Here is a 19,701-nt window from a genome sequence, read left to right on the forward strand (position 1 = left end):
GTTGCAATGCAATTAACATATCACTATCAAATTTATCTTCTGAAATCTGTTTAATTTTACTTATGCCTTTTTAACGAGTCAATAACTTATCCACAAAATAACTATTTGTGTAATTATGTTCCTTTTTTTCTGAAGTGGTGTCCTTTTAATTTTTATGCATCACTTTTCTTTTAGTGCCTCATATCACCTGAATAAAGTTGAATTGCTTCAGACCTGAACACAGGTTTGTTTGTATTTTTTTTAAAACTTCTTAAGAGGTACATTCATCCATTTACATTCATTTAATAATATATTCGCTTGTCTGTCACCTTATTTTGTTGTTTTCAATTTCTTTATGATTTCTTTTGCTTTTTTTAGTCTTTTCTTATATGCACTTGGTTTTACTTTTTTCCTTATAGTTTTTGAAAATTATAATCTTTTTCTCATTCTGCAAGCAGGTGTCTTTAAAAATTAGAAAAATTCGTGATGTTCAATGCCAGTTTTGTAAAAGCAAAGATTGATGCAATTAAACGGTAGCAAGAATGAAATAAATCATTATACATACAAATACCGAGATGTTTATAAGCAATTGAAGTGGCAATATTGACATTCACCTGGAAGAAAATTTTAAGACATAGTAATAAAAAGCATTCACAAAACTCTATGTACAGTTGACCTTATGTGACTTCCTATAGTTTGTTCCTATTCCTGTTATATTTAGCAGAAATTCTATTACATTTATGTTCTATTTAGCAGATATTCTATTACATTTCTGGCATGTAAATGCCACTTTTCCTGGTTTCCACAGCTAGCTCGTTGGCCGGAGTGATGGTATAAGAATTAGGGTGTCTACATTTACTGTGACTCCTTTTTTTCCTTTAGTGTTGTTTCATTCATTCATTCCTTCAATAAATATTAATGACTACCTACTAAATGCCAGGTATTTAAGTCTAACTGTAGGGCTAAATAATTAAGCTTAATTGAAGATTACATAATCTATAAACCAAAAACAAAAGGAAGAGGCTGGAAGATAGAGAGTTTAGTAATAAAAGCACAATAGGGTAGCTTGACTATGAATGAATGGGAAAGTCTCTCATTCATGCATATGCTGTGTTCCAACTGAGTCAGAAGGGTAGAAATCCGAAGAGAGTGCAAGGAAAGTTAGAGATTAATAAATCTGAAATTATTTTTTTTATTAAAATTTTTTAAATGTTTACTTATTTTTGAGAGAGAGAGAGAGAGAGAGAGACAGAGTTTGAATGGGGGAGGGGCAGAGCGAGAGGGAGACACAGAATCAGAAGCAGGCTCCAGCTCTGAGCTGTCAGCACAGAGCCTGATGTGGGGCTCAAACTCGGGAACCAGAGATCAAGACCCGAGCTGAAGTTGGATGCTTAAGTGACTGAGCCACCCATGCACCCCTGAAGTTATTTTTAAGGTGTGAATCTTACTCTGTGACTCACCAGGAAAATCCTGCCACGTCAATACCTCAGAAAACCAATCGCCTTATTTATTATATGTGCCTCAGTTTCCTCTGTAAAATGGGCTAAAAAATAATACCAACCCTTTGAGGTCTAGTCTAAGGACTGAATAAACACAGGTAAAATGGGGTAATAATGATATTACTATTGTATATTATAATGATATTATATATTACTATATTAATAAATTATATTATATAATATATTAATATGCCAGGCACTGTTGTACTTACTTTTCATATGTTAACTCTTTTAATCCTCATGTTACCCTATGAAGTCAGTGTGATTATTCTTATTTTGCAGATGAGGCTTAGAGGCCTACTCTAAACATTTTCCCTAAGAAATAAAAATTTTTTTCTAGAAATTTCAAGGACATCAAGACTAGTAATTATAGGAAAAGACTGAAATTATCCTTTTTTAAGAGCCAAAACTACTGTTAATTTAAGAATAAATGTATCACACATATTTTTATTTTTTGTTTCCCATTTTTATTTAAATTCTAGTTAGTTAATATATAGTGTAGTAATGGTTTCAGGAGTATAATTTAGTGTTTCATCACTTACATATAATACTCAGTGCTCATCACAACAAGTTCCCTCCTTCATATCCATCACACATCACTTAATACCCAGCTCACTTCATAATAAAGCTGAAAACATTTTCAATACAAACAGTTGTCCTGTCTGTAGTTATCGTCTAAATAAATTCTATTTTCATTTCAATGAAATGTAATGCATGTTCCCACGTACAAGAATGTTTGACTCTTTGGAAGACCCTTTGTGAGAGATGGGATTCATACACCCACACATTTAGTGGCACGATTACCGAAAAGTAGATGGCTTTATAGCACTCATTACACTTTCTAATACACGGAACTGTTGCTTGCCTTTAAGGCAGAAGTGGGAGAGATCCAAGCTAAGGTTTACCCCCTGAGAATGTTCTCTAACCTGCCATGGTTTGTTACATGATGGCCTTCTTACTATTTGTCTATGTATTCACCCAAACCAGAGCAGACTAGTAAAGGACAGTTTATTCCTGCTACCGTCTGCACTACCTGAGGCAGGCATTTCACTGGCTCCCTCCACTGCACACCTCTCCACTGAGTACCAGCTATGTAGGTTGGGTGAGACGGAGCCCCCGTGTTGTTGTCTCCATAGGACCCACGGAAATCATCATAAATCCATCCCCTTAACTTGGTTCCTCAGGGATGGATACACTTAGGCCTAAGGCAATCTATGTTGTCATTACCTGAGTCAGTTAAATCAGCAGGAAGCCCAGTTTGCTCAGTGGCTTAAGAAAGTGAAACTCCTCTGAACAGAGCAGTGTGAAGATGTGATGTTTGGAATTGCTGCAGCTGTTTTGCCACCATGAGGGAACCCAGCTGACAATAAAGCCAACATACAGTAGAGGGGACAGCCAACATAATTTCACACAGTAAAATTCAAACCTTAATGAAAGTTTACTCAAAGATCACTCTACCTTTGGATTTTTTGTTATATGGACCAATAAATTCCCTTTATTTTGAATGCCACTTTGAGTTAGGGTTTCTGCTATGCAACTAACTGCATCTTAATCGGTGCTTATTGTGGTGCCAGGCAACAGGCTTGCAGAGAAATGTATGAAATCCAGGGCTGGTTATTGAGCCAAATGGAAACAGTCAATAATACCTTGGTTTTTATGACTGCAGCTGATTAACTGCTTCCTGATGTCTTTTGTGTCTACCCTACGTTGTATTATCTTTCTCACTTTTGATGTGGTCCCTACACATTTGTGCCCCTTCTTTTTGTTCATCCTTGGTGATCTGGCTGGACATCTTTCCTTGGTTCTCCAAATTGCCTTTCAGAACTTTGCACAGTTCTGCTTTGCCAATTTGGCAAGCTGTTCCCTATCCTGCACTTCCCATATAGTTTGTTCACCTGCCAAAATTGTTTGTTTAAAGAGCATCCAGCTCTTCTGGACTCCTTTCTTCCCATCAGGTCGTGCTTGCTTTTTTTCTTTCTTTCTTCTTTTCTTTTTTTTTTTTTTTTTGCCAGTGCCCTACACTTGCTGAAATTTGCTTTCCCAGAACTGATTATTTTTCCCTCATCAGCTTCTTTCCTTTTCCTTAGGAAAGGAATTTTTTTTTATTACTTTTACAGAAGTTTCAATTCTCTTTTAGGTCTTTATTGACTCTGCCCTTATTGAAAATTGAATTAAAAAAAGATTTTTGCCTTCTGATGCATTTTGTAACAAGTAATTATCTCCAGTGTATTTTTAAATCTATTTCACAGTTTGCGGTTGACCCATTTTCTATAGCAAATAACAGGGAAGTTAGAAACCTGTGTGATCACCATATTGGAGTGTTAGGATTCTTGTCCTCATATAATACTGTAAGGAGTAAAGTAAAGGAGATGTAAATGTGTGTTTATATTGTTTGCTTATCTCAAAGTCACTCTAGTAACACATTTTGAACATTAAAAGTTAAGTTATTACCATAATCTCAGGAGCCAAAAGAATGACTTTTACTTTTTTACACATCTCCTGTGCCCCCCACTCCATACAGACACTCACACACTGACATTATTTCCATGTGTTCTTGAGAAGAAGGTTTAAGAGGTGGCTGCAAAGTTGTTCTGAGAGGAGAGAAATGCCTTTTTAGTAAAAACAATTTAAGGATCATTTTGATTGTGGAAAGATAGTCTTTAGGATTTTTCCTAGATGGATCCAGAGTGAGGCAAATAATTCAGAAAGAAGTAAAAAGTTGCAAATTATCTGCTAAAATAGATATAATTATTCCTTACCCCACCCTTAGCCCGCCATTTGCGTTCGTCTTTGCAGTGTGACTTTGTAGCTCACTCTTTCAAGTGGGGACCGGTGACTTGCTTTGAATGTAGCAGAAGAGACAGTGTTCCAGTTGTTCCTAGGGTTCAAAAAGCCTTGTGTACATCTGCTTGTTCTCTTGGAATCCAGCCCAACCTCCATGTGAATAAACACTGGCTGGCTTACGGGAGGATGAGAGACTGCATGGGAGATTCAAGTCGGGACATTCATCCCACCCGAGCTCCTGGACACGTGAGAGCCCGCCTACTAAAAGCAAAGCTAACCTGCCTCTGACAGCAGATGCGTGAGGGTGCCCAGCTGAGTCTAGTCCAAACTGCTGAACAGTTACACAATCACTACTAAATAAACGGTTGTTTGGAATGGTTTGTTAAACAACAGAAGCCAATTGATACAGAAACATTTAAATCTCTGAGGATAGTGTCATGGGAGGAGTGCTGGGAATGGGGGCAGGCTATGGGAAAGGAAAATGGGTGGTGAGGAAAAAGAGCCCAACAGGGCAGGTGATGTCAGTGAGAGGTTTGATTATGAGAGTGGCCGGGAGACAGAGCTGAGGTTGGTAGTACACAGTAAGCTTTCTTTAGTCCTGCTCTAACCCCGGAATCTTCCACAAACGACTCCTACTCATGTTTTCCTTGGATGACTGGTATTTTTCAGAATCAAAGAAAAGGGGTTGTGTTTCCTATCTGCGATCACAAGGGTATGAAGAGAGGAAGGAAAGGGGAGTCGCTGCCAGAAGTAAGACTTGAGTGAACTGAACATCTAGAGGAAGCAAGCAATGATGAGGGTCAGGTGGTAGCTTGGAAAGATACGTCCCACCCAAGAATTCCTGGAAATACTGGAAGTGTTGGTTTTGTTTTGCTCTAAGTAGGTTCAAGCCAATTTTTTCTCAATCTTAGTGCATAGGGTCACCCCCCTCCCCCCAAAAAAACCAGAGAACTTTCAGCCACAAGGAGCTGAAATCACCAGGTTATACATAGTTTCTATCTACCATACACAATGTTGTGTCTTTTCATTTGTTTTGAAAGTGTAAGGTGGATGCCGAAAACATTGTATGGCACACCAGTTCAGCTCTGACATCAGTAAGAAGTAATTTTCATTGCTTCACTGCTAATTTTTCTTTTAATACATCTGGAATCAAAAGAGAAATCAGCTCATCAACCGCTGTAAAAAGCCAGGCAACGGCAAAGCAAGTGTGAAGTGAAAACTGAATGCTTAGACGTATTTGAGGTAAAGGGAACATTGCAGGCAAGATGTAGAAGCAGGACAGTCCAGGATATTTGGGGAAGAGAAACAGTTTAGTTTGGCTGATGATAGTGGACAATTGTTTGAAATACCATATGATGTATTTTTCCTCCCTATTATTTCCAGAGTCGGTTTTTTAAATTTGTTTGTTTGGTTAGTTGGTTGTTTTGAAAACCCTGAAGCCTTCCCTCTGTTAAATGAAGAAGCTGAAGATAATTTTTTTTTTATGTGGAAAGGGAGACTTAACACTACCCAGAACAAAGCCCTTGCTTAGCTTTGAGTTTCAAACTAGATTTTGAAAATAAAGTCTGTGGGGAAATAAATAAGGTGGCCCCAAAAATTAGACTTTTAAATGCTCTGAAGTGCTAGAAAATCAAGAGTGGTAGCCTTTGTGGGAACAGTGACTGGGAAGGGGTATGAAAGGGACTTCTAGTGATGTCCATTCATTGATCTGTGTGGTCTTCATCTTCTATGGATGTGTTTGCTGTGAGAATATTCATCGAGCTATGCACTGATATTTGTATAAATAAATAACTGAGTGAATAATCAATAGAACAAACTAGACTTTGAAGTAGTAGAAGAATGTTTTCTCAAACCTCTTAGAGCAGAGTTTTTATTTAAAGAACCAAAGTTTGGAGAGTTGGCCTCAGAGAAGGATGAAGGATACCATTAGAGAAAGTACCTGCTATACAGAGGACAGCAAACCCCTCTACTTTGGGAGGGATGTCTGGCAAATGCAAGAAAAGAGAAAGGAGTTGCCTGCGAGTGCTTGAACCACTTGGGAGTTTGAGGGAAATAAAAAATATTGAGAGCCTGGGTAGGGGCAAGGCTTGGAGAGGATCCAGTGTCGGCAAAGCACCCTGGAGGGAGATGTCCCAGCACACCTGGCTGGGGTAGACGTCTAAGCTGGTGAGCTCAGACATCCTCAAGAGTTCTCCCTTACAGCTGTATGGTGCTGGGAAAGTCACCAGCTCATCCCCAGCCCTCTGGGAGGGCCCAGCAGCTGCAGAGATTGGGGGGGGGAGGCTCTTGACTAGGGTCCATGGAGGACTCCAGGCATCAGCACAGGTTCCAGGACAACACCTTAAACTCCAGCCACATGCCAGCAGCCACCACCACTGACACAAGATGCCCAGTGACCATGAGAATCCAAACTGTCATGGGTGACAGGGGAGGCAGGCTGGTGATGAGACAAACAGGGCAACATAACTTACCTGGAGGCTCCTCCCTGCATCCCAGGAATCCCTCCTGCCTGCAAGGTGCCAATGAAGGAAGGAGGTGAGAAAGTGGAGAACACTCAAGAAGGGGGCACATCCTGAAAAATGTAGGCATTAATCCAAAGGAGCTATTCTAAATCAAGGGAGGCTAGACACTTGTAATTAGAAAAGTCAAGTTTTTCAACCATTAGTGGAAAGACATGTAAAAATTAAAGGATGTTGCAGACATTTTTGCACATTTGAGTCAACATAGATGATTGTTTTTTGGACCAGAGTACATATAGAATATATTTGAAGGAGAACAGTGGGAGAGAAGACTGGGGAGGTAGGCCGAAATTAGAACACTGAAGTATTCTTTAAGGGAAGGGAAATCAAAGACATTGATGTCAATTTTCCTGATCTCTCAACAGAAGGGCCAGGACCACATCTGATAATCTAAGAGTAGATTGAAGGTTTTCTCCTGGAGGACATTATGCTAAGTGAAATAAGTGAGTCACAGAAGAACAAATACTGAATGATTCCACTTCGATGAGGTTTTCTATTACTCTTCTAAAATAGTCAAATCCATAGAAGCAGAAAAACCAATAGTAGTTGCCAGGGGATGGGGCTGGGAGGAAATGGGAAAATGGTCATTGGGTGTAAAGTTTCATGAGTAAGTTCTAGAAATCTGCTGTACAACATACTGCCCATAGTTAACAATATTGTAATGCACAACTCAAATTTGTTAATACGGTAGGTTTCATGTTAAGTGTTCTTACCACACACACACCACAAGGAAACTTTGGAAGGTGTTGGATAGGTTTATTATCTTGATTGTAGCACTGGTATCACACAGGTCCAAACTCATCAAATTGTACACATGGATTATTTGCAGTTATTTGTATTTTAATTAAAAGTCAATAAAGCTGTTTTTTTTAAAAAAAGAATAAATTGAGAGTTTTCCAGTGCTCATAAGTAATTCCTCATTCCTTCTTTGGCACATCAGTCCTCTGCCTAAAGGGCATAAATAGAAATATTCTTTCTCCAGGAAATTATTAACAACATTATCCAAAAATGAAAATCTCACACAGCACCATCCAGGGAAAGTCTGTCTGAGCTCCGCGGGGCTCACAAGCAGAAATCTGTGGAACTGAGAAGATGGACCACAAGTCTTGGCTAGAGCACATCAGTCTCTCACATTTCTCTGATGCATTCACAACACTCATAGGCAGAGAAGGAAAAAAGACTGTCCTTTTACACCTTCAAGTTTGTTGTTTTAGCTCATAATTAGTTCAGATTAAGAGAATAACCCAAATAAATTGACCTCAGAGATTACAATGTGTTAGCTTGTCTTCTGTTTTATTTTTATATATATTTTTAATGCTTATTTATTTTGAAGAGAGAGAGTCAGAGCATGACTAGGGGAGGGGCAGAGAGGGAGACACAGAATCCAAAGCAGACTCCAGGCTCTGAGCTGTCAGCACAGAGCCCGACGAGAGGCTCGAACCCATGAACTGTGAGATCATGACCTGAGCCGAAGTCGGCCACTCAACTGACTAAGGCACTCAGGCGCCCGACTTGTCTTTTGTTTTAAATCAACATCCGCAGCTGTTTGTTGCTTCAAACAAGGCAGTAGAACTAAGATGCAACCTTAATGTTATACACCTTGCAAGTGAAGGTTGGAAACAACCACCACAGCTTTAAGAAGTGATACATTTCCTTCAAGGCAAAACCTGGGTCTAACCGTGAGATCCTCCGGATGTGTGCACAGCACTCAAGCAAGACGAGGGTCGGGTGGCGGTACCGTCTCTCTGCAGTGGAGAGGTATAAAGCAGGAGGGAAAAGTGTGCAAAATCAGACAGCAGCATACGTAAGCAGTCAGGAAACCAGTCTTCTGTCTTTACAGGCCTCTTTGTATGTAAGTTTGGTTTGCACAAATTCTCATGGCAGCTCCCACCCAAGAAAGAGTTCTGACGGTCCCGGCACAAACCTTTCCAGGGCCTTCAGCCTCCTTTTCTCGCTCAAAGTAAAGTATTGTACACAGTAGTTGTAGAAAAGTCACCCTTGCCCCTTAGCACAACCTAAACATCACACAGTGGAACTTAGGAGAGCTGTGCTCATTTTTTTAGGCCATTTTGGTACTATTAGTGGCACAGTTGCAAGACCTTACTATTTTTCCAAAAGTAGGACCATAGCTTCTTAAATGCTTAATTTGCACTCACTGAATCACACACGGGGAGAACTTGGCTCATTCCGAATTTAAAATATACTGGAACCTACTGAAGCAGCCTGAGGGGATTCTTTGTCTATGAGTCAGTGACTGTGAAGCTGGTGGAATGCTTATGGAACAGAGTTCCTTCTAGAGAGTCTGTGTGAGTGTATCTCAAGTCCACTGACTTTACTGGTAAGGATGCCCCAAACCACCTCCTCTATTATAGATTTGGTTAGGTTTTAAAAATAACTGTACCCAATTCAGCAATTCCACTCCTGTGTATATACCCAAAAGAACTCAGAGCAAGGAACTGAATGGATATTTGTACAGCCATGTTCATAGCAGTGTTATTTACAATAGCCAAACAATGGAAACAACCCCGAGTGCCCATTAGTGGGTGAACGGATAAACAAAATGTGGTCTATAAATATAGTGGAAATTCTGATACGTGCTACAACATGGATAAACCTTGAACACAGAAGCCCAAATACTGTATGACTCCACTCACATGAGGTTCCTAGAGTGGTCAGATTCAGAGACACAAAGGAGAATGGTGATTCCCAGGGCTGGGGAAGGGAGGAGAATGGGGAATTACTGTTTAATGGATACAGAGTTTCAGTTTGGGATTCTGCAGGAGGATGGTGGTGATGTTACACAACAATGTGAACGAACTTAATGACACTAAACTGTACATAGAAAAATGGATAAACTGGTAAATTTTAGGTTATGTGTATTTTACCACAATAAAAAACATTTAAATATAATTGTACCCAAGGGGCGCCTGGATGGCTCAGTCGGTTAAGCATCTGACTCTTGATTTCAGTTCAGGTCATGATCCCATGGTTTGTGGGTTGAGCCCCATGCTGGGCTCCACACTATGGGGAGCCTTCTTGGGATTCTCTCTCTCCCACTCTCTGCCCCTCCCACCTCTCAAAATAAATAGATAAACTTTATTTTAAAAAAGAAAAAAAATAATTGTACCCAAAATATAATGCTGACTACAGCCTTCTAGATGAATTGCACCAAAATTCATACAAATTTGAATTTAAAGAGTCATCATGCCAATAGAAAGAGCATGCCTCTGAGAGATCAGGAGGGAAAAAAAGCACTCAGACAAGATGGCTGATGGTCTGGCATAACTCAAAGAAATAATGAAAGTTCGTGTAAATTAAAGCAACAATACTGATCAAAGAAACCCCTTAACCTAACCAAGTGGATAGACTAAAACTCATCCAACATGGCACCCCTTGGCTATATAATGACTACTGAGCCCTTGAATTGTGGCTGGTCTGAACTGAATTGTGCTATAAGTGTAAAACACACATCAACTTCAAAGATTTAGTGAAAAATAAAATGTATCTCAATAATTTTTATATTGATTAATGTTTAAATGATAATATTTTGGATGCTTTGGGTTAAACATATTAAAATTAATTTCATCTGTTTTCTTTTAACATTTTTTAATAGAGATACCAGAAATTTTATTTTACTTATGTTTATGTATTTGTTACTTTTTAAAAACTTTTAAAAAATAGGTATTTGTTAAAAAATTTTTTGTTTATTATTTATTTATTTTGTTTATTTTTGAGAGAGAGAGAGAGAGAGAGAGAGAGAGACAGTGTGAGTGGGGGAGGGGCAGAGAGAGAAGGAGAGAGAATCCCAAGCAGGCTTCACAGTCAGTGCAGAGCCCAACGCAGGGCTCAAAATCACGAAACTGCAAGATTATGACCTGAGCTGAAACCAAGAGTCAGATGCTTAACCGACTGAGCCATCCAGGTGTCCCTGTATTTATTACCTTTTTAAATGTTTATAAGTAATAATCTCTACACCCAATACGGGGCTGGAACAAATGACCTGGAGATCAAGAGTTGCAGACTCTTCTGACTGAGCCAGCCAGGTGTCCCTGTATTTGTTACTTTTTTATTGAGATATAATTGACATACATTTATTAGTTTCAGGTCTGCAACATGATGATCCATATTCGTATATATTGTGAAATGATCACCTCAGTAAGTCTTCTTAACATCCATCACCATACATAGTTACAAAAATTCTTTTCTTATGATAATTTTAAGATCTTCTCTCATAGCAACTTTCAAATATACAATACAGTAGTCTTAACTATAGTCCCTACGTTGTACAGTCCCTATGTTGTACTTATTTATTTTATAAATGGAAGTTTGTGCCTTTTGACTCCCTTTATCCATTTTATCCACCCCTTCCCTCTGTTTCTGGGAACCACCAATCTGGTCTCTGTATCTGTGAACTTGGGTTTTTGTTTTGTTGTTTAGAGCCCACATATAAGTGAGAACATACAGTATTTGTCTTTCTCCATCTGTCTTGCTTCACTTAGCATAATGGCCTCAAGGTCCATCCATATTGTCACATATGGCAAGATTTCATTGTTGTTGTTGTTTTTTATGAGTGAATAGTACACACACACACACACACACACACACCATTTTCTTTATCCATTCATCCATCAGTGGACAACTTAAGTTGGTTCCATATCTTGGCTATTATAAATAATGCTGAAATGAACATGGGGGTGTGTATATCTTTTTGAATTGGTGTTCTTGTTTTCTTCAGATAAACACCAAGAGGTGTTAGTTCTAATTTTTAGAACCACCAAAGCATGTGCACCAATTTATATTTCCACCAAACAGCACATAAGGTTTCCCTTTACATTCTCACCAATATGTTGTCTTTTTGATATTAGCCATTCTGACAGGTGTAAGCTGATATCTCATTGTGGTTTTGATTTGCATTTGCCTGATAGTCATGTTGAGCAGAATAATAAAAAATACACAGTTGCTTGCCTTTTTTTCTGATGGGACAGCACTATTCTGGGGGCACTTCGTAGTATAACAGAATAGAGAGAGAGTTCATTTCATGATCGTGGATCATGTTACTTTTAAGACTTTGTCAGTTCTGCCAATTTTTTCTTAACATTTTCTTCTGATACTTGTTCCTTTCTATTCCTATTCCCTAGTCTTGGCCCCCTGCAGCTTTAAACTAGATCCTATATAACAAATGATTATTGGTTTCATTTCCTCTCCTATAATCTATTCACTGTACCCCTACCGATTAACTTTTAGGAAACCTTTGTGTAGATTTTTTTTCCTATGCTCAAAACCCAATGATTACAGTCTGGGGAGTTTGTAGATTCTGGGTTTCCCAGAGATTCCTAATCAGTAGGTGGGGCCCAGACTTTGCATTTTAACAGGTACCCCAGACTGTCTTACACAGGAGGTCCGAGGAACAATGATATGTAGGACTAAGCTCAGATTCCTCAAAGTAATTTTCAAGGCTCTTTTTACCTTCATAATCTGGTTAGTCCAATCTGTCTGAGGGAGAATGGGAAGCAACCATTACCTAGAGAACGTCTGGAAGAAAACAGGCTTCTGTCCTGAGAAGCTTTGATACATGCTTTACTGAGGCCAGTGATTTGGTCCTAAAGATGTTTCCAGCGCTGCTATTCCATGACCCTACACTTACCGTTATGATTATCTACAACTTCAGAGTAATTTTTCCAAGCTTCTGTCTGAATTTGAGGAAGTCAATCTCTTCAGTACTGCACTTTATAGTGCTGATATCATAACATGAATCTACATAGACCAAGATAGTTTTGACATGTGCCCTTTTACACAAATTGTTCTCTTTGATTTTCTATTGAGTAGCTCCAGGCATCTTTAGGGATACAAGTATCAGGATTTAATCAAATAAGTTCTCATTCCAATAGATAAAGATTATGGTGCTGCAGACTTGTGAACCATATCTAGTTCACAGAATCATTTTGAGTTTTCTGCATGTTTGCTGTTGCTGACTGTGTCTCATAAAAATTTGTATGTTGAAGCCCTAATCTCCAGTCTCAAAATTTGGAGACAGCCTTTTAAGGAGGTAATTAAGGTTAAGTGAGGTCATAAGGGTGGGGTCTAATCCCACTGGACTAGCGTCCTTATAAGATGAGGAAGAAACACAGAGACTGGTCTCTCTTTGCATGCACACAGAGGAAAGGCCATATGAGGACACACAGAAAGAAGGCATCTGTCTGAAAGCCAGAAAGGCCTCATCAGAAACCAACCTGCTGGCAGCTTGATCTTGGACTTCTAGCCTCTAGAACTGTGAGAAAATAAATGTCTGATGTTTAAGCCACTCAGTCTGTGGTGTTCTGTTACGGCAGCCCTAGCAGACTGATACAATAGCCAATATTTAAAATTTGGGAGGTTGCCTGTAAAAATCTGAATTTCTTTTGAGAAGTTGTAAGATTGGCAACATCTGGCTAGAGATGAGGACTAATTTGTCTGCCTTCTCTAGTTTTCCAGTCTCCAAGAATCCCTTTCTCTCCCAGACATGAAGACTAAAGGTCAGTGACCAATTGTGTTACTATTATTTTATTTTTTATCATTTAAAAAAAAATCCAGTATAATTAACATACAGAGTTTCATTAGTTTCAGGTGTACAATATAGTGATCCAACACTTCCATACATTACCTGGTGCTCATCATGACAAGTGCACTCCTTAATCCCATCACCTATTTCCCCCATTCACTCACCCACCTCATGCCAATATTATTTTAAAAACAACAACATATCTAGCTCATTCTGCTCATTTATGTTACTTGCCTAGCCCTTGTGAACACTTAGCTTTATAATCACTAATGTAACATATCTACTGACAAAGGTCAGTTTTCTTTCCAGTAATGCAAAAGGATTTCCATTTAACTACCCACACTCTCTCTGAACTTCATTTTTGATATATGGTCATTCTCTGTAAGCAACCCAACCAGCTATAGATTCTTCAAGTTTCTATGAACCATACTGATATCACTAATATACCTTTCAATCATTAAAATAAATTGGGACATAAATCTAAAATAATGACAAATCTTAACTCTGAACATCATGAGCCAATTATGTAATTTGCAAAGGATGACTTTTTATCAACTAATAAATCAGGGTGGCATGAACTGGCAGAAGAAAATCTCCCTTTGGTCTTGACAGATGCAAATAAAGAATAAATTACTTTTACTTGAAAACTTGAAAATAATGGGTTGGGAGTATAAGGATTCCATATGTTACATGATTTCAAGTCAGCCATGACAGTTGTGCATCGAAACCATTGAAATACTAACTTTACATCTTGCATTTATAGAAATTAAAGCATAAACCATTTTAAGAGGCAGAATAGGTAATAACCATTTGTCAGAGAAAGCAGGAACAGAAACTGGAGACACGGAGATTTGAGTGGAGAGAGAAAAGGAAACCAATTACTGAAAGGCAAGAAAATTTAATCTAAAATTTGAGCATAAAAGAATAGCACACAGAAGGGAAGACCAGAAGTCTATGATAGTCTACTGTATTTACTTATTGGTGGGCACAATTTTGTTGGGACTGTGTTTCTATTGGATTTATTCAGGCAAAATATATTAGTAAATCACAGTATTGTTCATCTTAGGTATCTATAATGAAGTAGACAACTGAATGGGTCAAAATCATTCTTTTCAAAACAACAACATTTTATGAAGCAATCTATCAGTGACCTTTTGAGTTACTTCATTTGTTGGCTTCCTGTGTGCTTGGGACTAGAATTCATTTGCTTAGTTTACAGAAACCAAATAACAAAATGTTCATAACTTAGTACGGGCCACCCCAGCATGTATCAGTTATACTGTACTGTTGATTAGGTATAGTTGAAAGCTATTGCAAATGTTCATTTTGAAGATTATAAATATTTCAATAGTGGTTTAGATGTTGAAGCTACAATTCTTTTTTTGTCAAAACAACAACAACAACAATCCTGCTCATTTATTTTATCTATGGATTGTGTATACCATTTGTTAACTGAGGACCTCTCTTTTAAAGTTAGTATTAGGAAGAATGTCTGCCTTAGAAGTTTCCAAATAACAAAAAAGTAAAATTCATTGGGAGTGTCTTTAGGGAAAAAAAGTCATTCATGTTAATCGTGAACAGATTAGAAAACACAAATGAGCAAAGAGAAAACAAAAATCATTCGTATTGCACCATTCAGATATAATCATTTGTTTTATCACAGTTTGGTGTATTTAAGTTGTGTCTTCTTCTGTTGTGACTAGCTGCATGTATATAATTTTCTAAAAATGTGCTCACACTGTATATACTGCTTCAGAACCTGCTTTCCAATTTAACAATATTTTACAAAAGGCTTTCTATGTCATTAACTAGCATTCTATAACATGTTTTCATTGTATTGCTAGACCATCATTGAATTAACCAAAGTTTTTCCTAACATTTGTACCATTAAAAACAATGATGTGGTGAATACTCTTGTAGAGTAACTGTTGGGCACAATCCCAAAGGCACACAAAGTTATGATGCTTTTGGTGTGCATTGCCAAATTTCCCTGGCAGTATGATTGTGCCCATTTAGACAGACCCTAGTATGATACGAGATTATCTGAGATTATCAGTACAATTCTGTACTTATTGTATCATATCGTATTGTATTTTTTTAAGTAGGCTTCACACCCAGCACAGAGCCCAGTGTAGGGGCTTGAACTCATGACTCTGAGATTAAGACCTGAGCTGAATCACTTGGGGCGCCTGGGTGGCTCAGTCGGTTAAGCGTCTGACTTCAACTCAGGTCCCGATCTCGTGGTCTTTGAGTTCGAGCCCCGTGTCGGGCTCTGGGCTGACGGCTCAGAGCCTGGAGCCTGCTTCAGATTCTGTCTCCCTCTCTGTCTGCCCCTCCCCCGTTCATGCTCTGTCTCTCTCTGTCTCAAAAATAAATAAACATTAAAAAAAATTAAAAAAAAAAAAAAGACCTGAGCTGGGATGGAGTCAGACACTTAACCGACTGAGCCTCCCAGGTGCCCCTCTTCTGTATTTTAAATGAGATCACAAGTAGGAAGTACTTAATACAGTCCTCGACATATTAGTATTATGTACGATTTGGTTCTCTTTCTGCTCCAGTCTCACTGAGGGACAGAATTCTACTTTCTACATTTGAGTACATGAGAAAGTGGTTCTTTGGGGGGCATTTAGTGCATATGAGGCAGGGAGGTTCTTAAGTGGGTTTCCTTATTGTTTTCACTGAATTATAGGAATAAACATAGCCTATTTCATTCCCAAGTCTTCTGTGGGATGAGATTAAACATCTTGAGTTAATTTGGACTGTGAAATGATCTTTTAAACCTAATCCCATTAGGTAAAAGAAAAAGAAGAGATTTATTCAACCATCTCAGTTGTCTGCTTATCAACAACTGAGATTCTCATTTTCCTAAATGGAAATAAACTTTCTGAGTATTTTGGATCTAGTGTCTCAATTCCATGCAAATGCCTTAGAGAGTATCAAAGTAACAGGATTTACAGTGCCACCCCCTAAGAAAACCAACCTTCTGTTAACTGTCAGAACCTAGGAAAGTTTGAAAAAGAAACCAGTTATTTCTAATGCAAGTGATCCTGATAGTAGCGAAAGAGCATTCACTAGGGACAGCAGACTGATCATGGCAGGGATTTCTAGAAGGAAGCCCTGCAAACCATAGACAGTGGGAGATCAAAGAGTATCTACTTAAAATTCCTTCCACCTTAAACTCCTTTCAAACAGAAACAGCTGGCTATCACCAAGAGTATATTGGATTCCCAGGATGTCCTGGGAAAGAATAAAACCTAAAAAAAAGAAAAAAAAAAAAGAAAAAAAAAAGAACTGTTGCTGAAAACTTATAAGGAATTAATGTTGCCAGGTTTAAATAGCAGAAAATAAATACAACACAAAAAACACTTACCAAAAACTAATGAAAAAAAAAACAAAAAAACAAAAAACCACGAGTGCCATTGCAGCATGTAGTGGCAAAGAAATGGTGTGACTGTCCCCATGTTTGTTCTCTGATAGCTGTGAGCACTTTCACTCTCTTTGACATTTTCCTAGTAAGATCAGAGTTTTCTGTTATGACATTTCATACACACGCATACACACACAGAGTCAAAAACTGACCCTTAAATTCAGCTTCTCATTTGTAGTACCTAAGGATACCAACTTTCGGGAGTTTAAGAATTTAAAAAAATTCTTAGGAACATACAAGATGATTTTCATGTTAATTTCCTTTATCTGTTTCCAAGTGCTTAGCTTCTTTAAAAATGCTTAGCTTCTTCATTTTTTAAAGTGGCACTGTTGCTTTTCTTTTACGTATTATTAACCATAAAACATGAAAACCTCCAGCTTTCTTCTATCAAGCATAGCATAAAGGAACAATCCTTCTTTACCATCACTCATCCAACATTTTTTGTGTTGCAATTGTTTACCTGGTACTTCCCTTCACTCCTAGGACCCACTAAATCCAAGAATAACTTGAAATCCTAAGGCAGTGGTGAAAGCTTCCTTTAGTAAAAATGGAATAACGTTATTTGTTTTCTATAGCTGTCATAATCCATGATTTCTAGAGGTATTTTGAATGTTTGTGAAGCACAGCCCAACGGCAACTTTAACATTAGAAGCGTGTTGATAGTTGAAGAATTTACACTTTTATTTAAATTCAGTTCTTAGTTGGCATCATTAATAGCATTGCCTTGTTCCTATTATCTTCTTTTATAACCTCCTCTGAAAAGCAGGGAAGATGAGCTGGTGTTTTAAAAACCTCAAAATTCTCAGAAACTTCTTTTTACCAGAGAATCTATCACTAGTATAATTTTTCATCCTGTACAGGCTTTTCATTTCATACAAATTATTTGCATTTAATTCAATTAGGTTTATGATCTTCTCCCAATTATGATGAACATAGATAGTACTTAATACTTTTTTAATAAAACAGCCTAGCCTGCTCTTCAAAGAATTAACTGACACTGCCGGTTTATGGAGCTGGTGCATACAAAGCTATTTTCCTGGCTAGTATGAGATGCTTGGGACAGTTAGTTCCCAAACATTTCAGCACACCAAGGTTACTTATGCGATTCTTTTAAGTGACCTCTCATGTTTCCACAACCTGATAAAATGCTATTAATCTTTTGTGGCCACCTTTTAAAAAAGTACTTCGTGTGCTACAAATGAGTTCAGAAATTTCAAGCTATTTATGTGAAGTAACAGTATCCTTACAGCAGCGTAAATTAATTCTTCAATAAAAGTGTTGGTCAGTCCTATGAGGGAAATAAAACGTATAATTGTTTATGCTTTGTAAGCCCCAAAGTAAAAATCCTGCTCATTGCTTATGTTTCTGTGATTTGCATTATCTGGTGTGGTGACAGTTACACATGATCTTCTCCGATGTTTGATCGTATTTAGGAGAAATCTGGAATGACCTCAGGATGCTCTCTCAGGTCCTGCTGCTCAAATCTAAATTCTGTTTAATAACAGTTCGCGAAATCACCACGTCTCCCTAGAGCTCTCGCGTGGGTTGCAAGTGATCAAACAGACAACACCATAATGACGGGGCAGTGAGATAGGTTTAACAGAAAGGGAATTCTAAAGACATGCAGGAATGGCTGTAAAACTGCACACCAGGAAGGCCATACCTTTTATTAAAATCATCACAAATACAAAAATCTCACTGAAATAGGTTTATGTACCGTATACATATATTCTCCAATTCCTGGAAAATTATCACAAACTTATTGGCTTTACATTTCATTACATGGCATATCCCTAAAATGTTAAATAGAACAAAAATATCTATGCAGTTTTTGGATGGAGAGCACCCTTTGCTATTTTTAATTCCTGTCTTTTCATCCAGACATTTATCTGTTTGTAAAGGATTTGCTAATAAATGTTCTAGGCTTCCTGGCCATGGGACTGCTATGTTCTCTGTCATGTAAAATTTGGTAGCTTATAATGTTTGTTCACATTTCAAGTGTATCTTGCCTTTTCTGTAGCAAGAGCCAGTCTGCGGATGTTGGATATACAACCAGCTGCGGCTTCCTGGAGGTCCTGGTCAGTGGATCCAACCATATCCAGCAGAAGCTGTCACATGTAAAAGAGAGGAGGGATCATCAGGGAAATACAAATCAAAACCACACTCAGATATCACCTCACGCCAGTCAGAGTGGCCAAATGAACAAATCAGGAAACTGTAGATGCTGGAGAGGATGTGGAGAAATGGGAACCCTCTTGCACTGTTGGTGGGAATGCAAATTGGTGCAGCCACTCTGGAAAACAGTGTGGAGGTTCCTCAAAAAATTAAAAATAGACCTACCCTGTGACCCAGCAATAGCACTGCTAGGAATTTACCCAAGGGATACAGGAGTACTGATGCATAGGGGCACTTGTACCCCAATGTTTATAGCAGCACTCTCAACAATAGCCAAACTATGGAAAGAGCCTAAATGTCCATCAGCTGATGAATGGATAAAGAAATTGTGGTTTATATACACAATGGAGTACTACGTGGCAATGAGAAAGAACGAAATATGGCCCTTTGTAGCAACGTGGATGGAACTGGAGACTGTGATGCTAAGTGAAATAAGCCATACAGAGAAAGACAGATACCATATGTTTTCACTCTTATGTGGATCCTGAGAAACTTAACAGAAACCCATGGGGGAGGGGAAGGAAGAAAAAAAGAGGTTAAAGTGGGAGAGAGCCAAAGCATAAGAGACTCTTAAAAACTGAGAACAAACTGAGGGTTGATGGGGGGTGGGAGGGAGGGGAGGGTGGGTGATGGGTATTGAGGAGGGCACCTTTTGGGATGAGCACTGGGTGTTGTATGGAAACCAATTTGACAATAAACTTCATATATGGAAAAAAAAAAGAGGAGGAGGGAAAGGGAAGCAAGTATAAAACCATTAATCTCAAGGCATAAAGTTAGGCT

General features: G+C 38.3%; 1 protein-coding gene across 3 annotated transcripts in view; it reads right to left on the reverse strand.

Annotated features, from left to right (window-relative positions):
• Window positions 1-18,398: 18,398 nt before the first annotated feature.
• ODAD2 (outer dynein arm docking complex subunit 2) overlaps window positions 18,399-19,701 on the reverse strand; it is a 178,692-nt gene continuing 177,389 nt past the window's right edge. For all 3 annotated transcript variants that reach the window (XM_049626936.1, XM_049626937.1, XM_049626938.1), the window contains one exon: window positions 18,399-18,854. In XM_049626936.1, the coding sequence (XP_049482893.1) occupies window positions 18,741-18,854 (114 nt within the window). In that variant the 3' untranslated portion in view covers window positions 18,399-18,740. The remainder of the gene's footprint in view (window positions 18,855-19,701) is intronic.

This window comes from Panthera uncia, chromosome B4 (assembly GCF_023721935.1).
Source record: "Panthera uncia isolate 11264 chromosome B4, Puncia_PCG_1.0, whole genome shotgun sequence".
In the NCBI taxonomy this organism is placed as follows: Eukaryota; Metazoa; Chordata; class Mammalia; order Carnivora; family Felidae; genus Panthera; species Panthera uncia.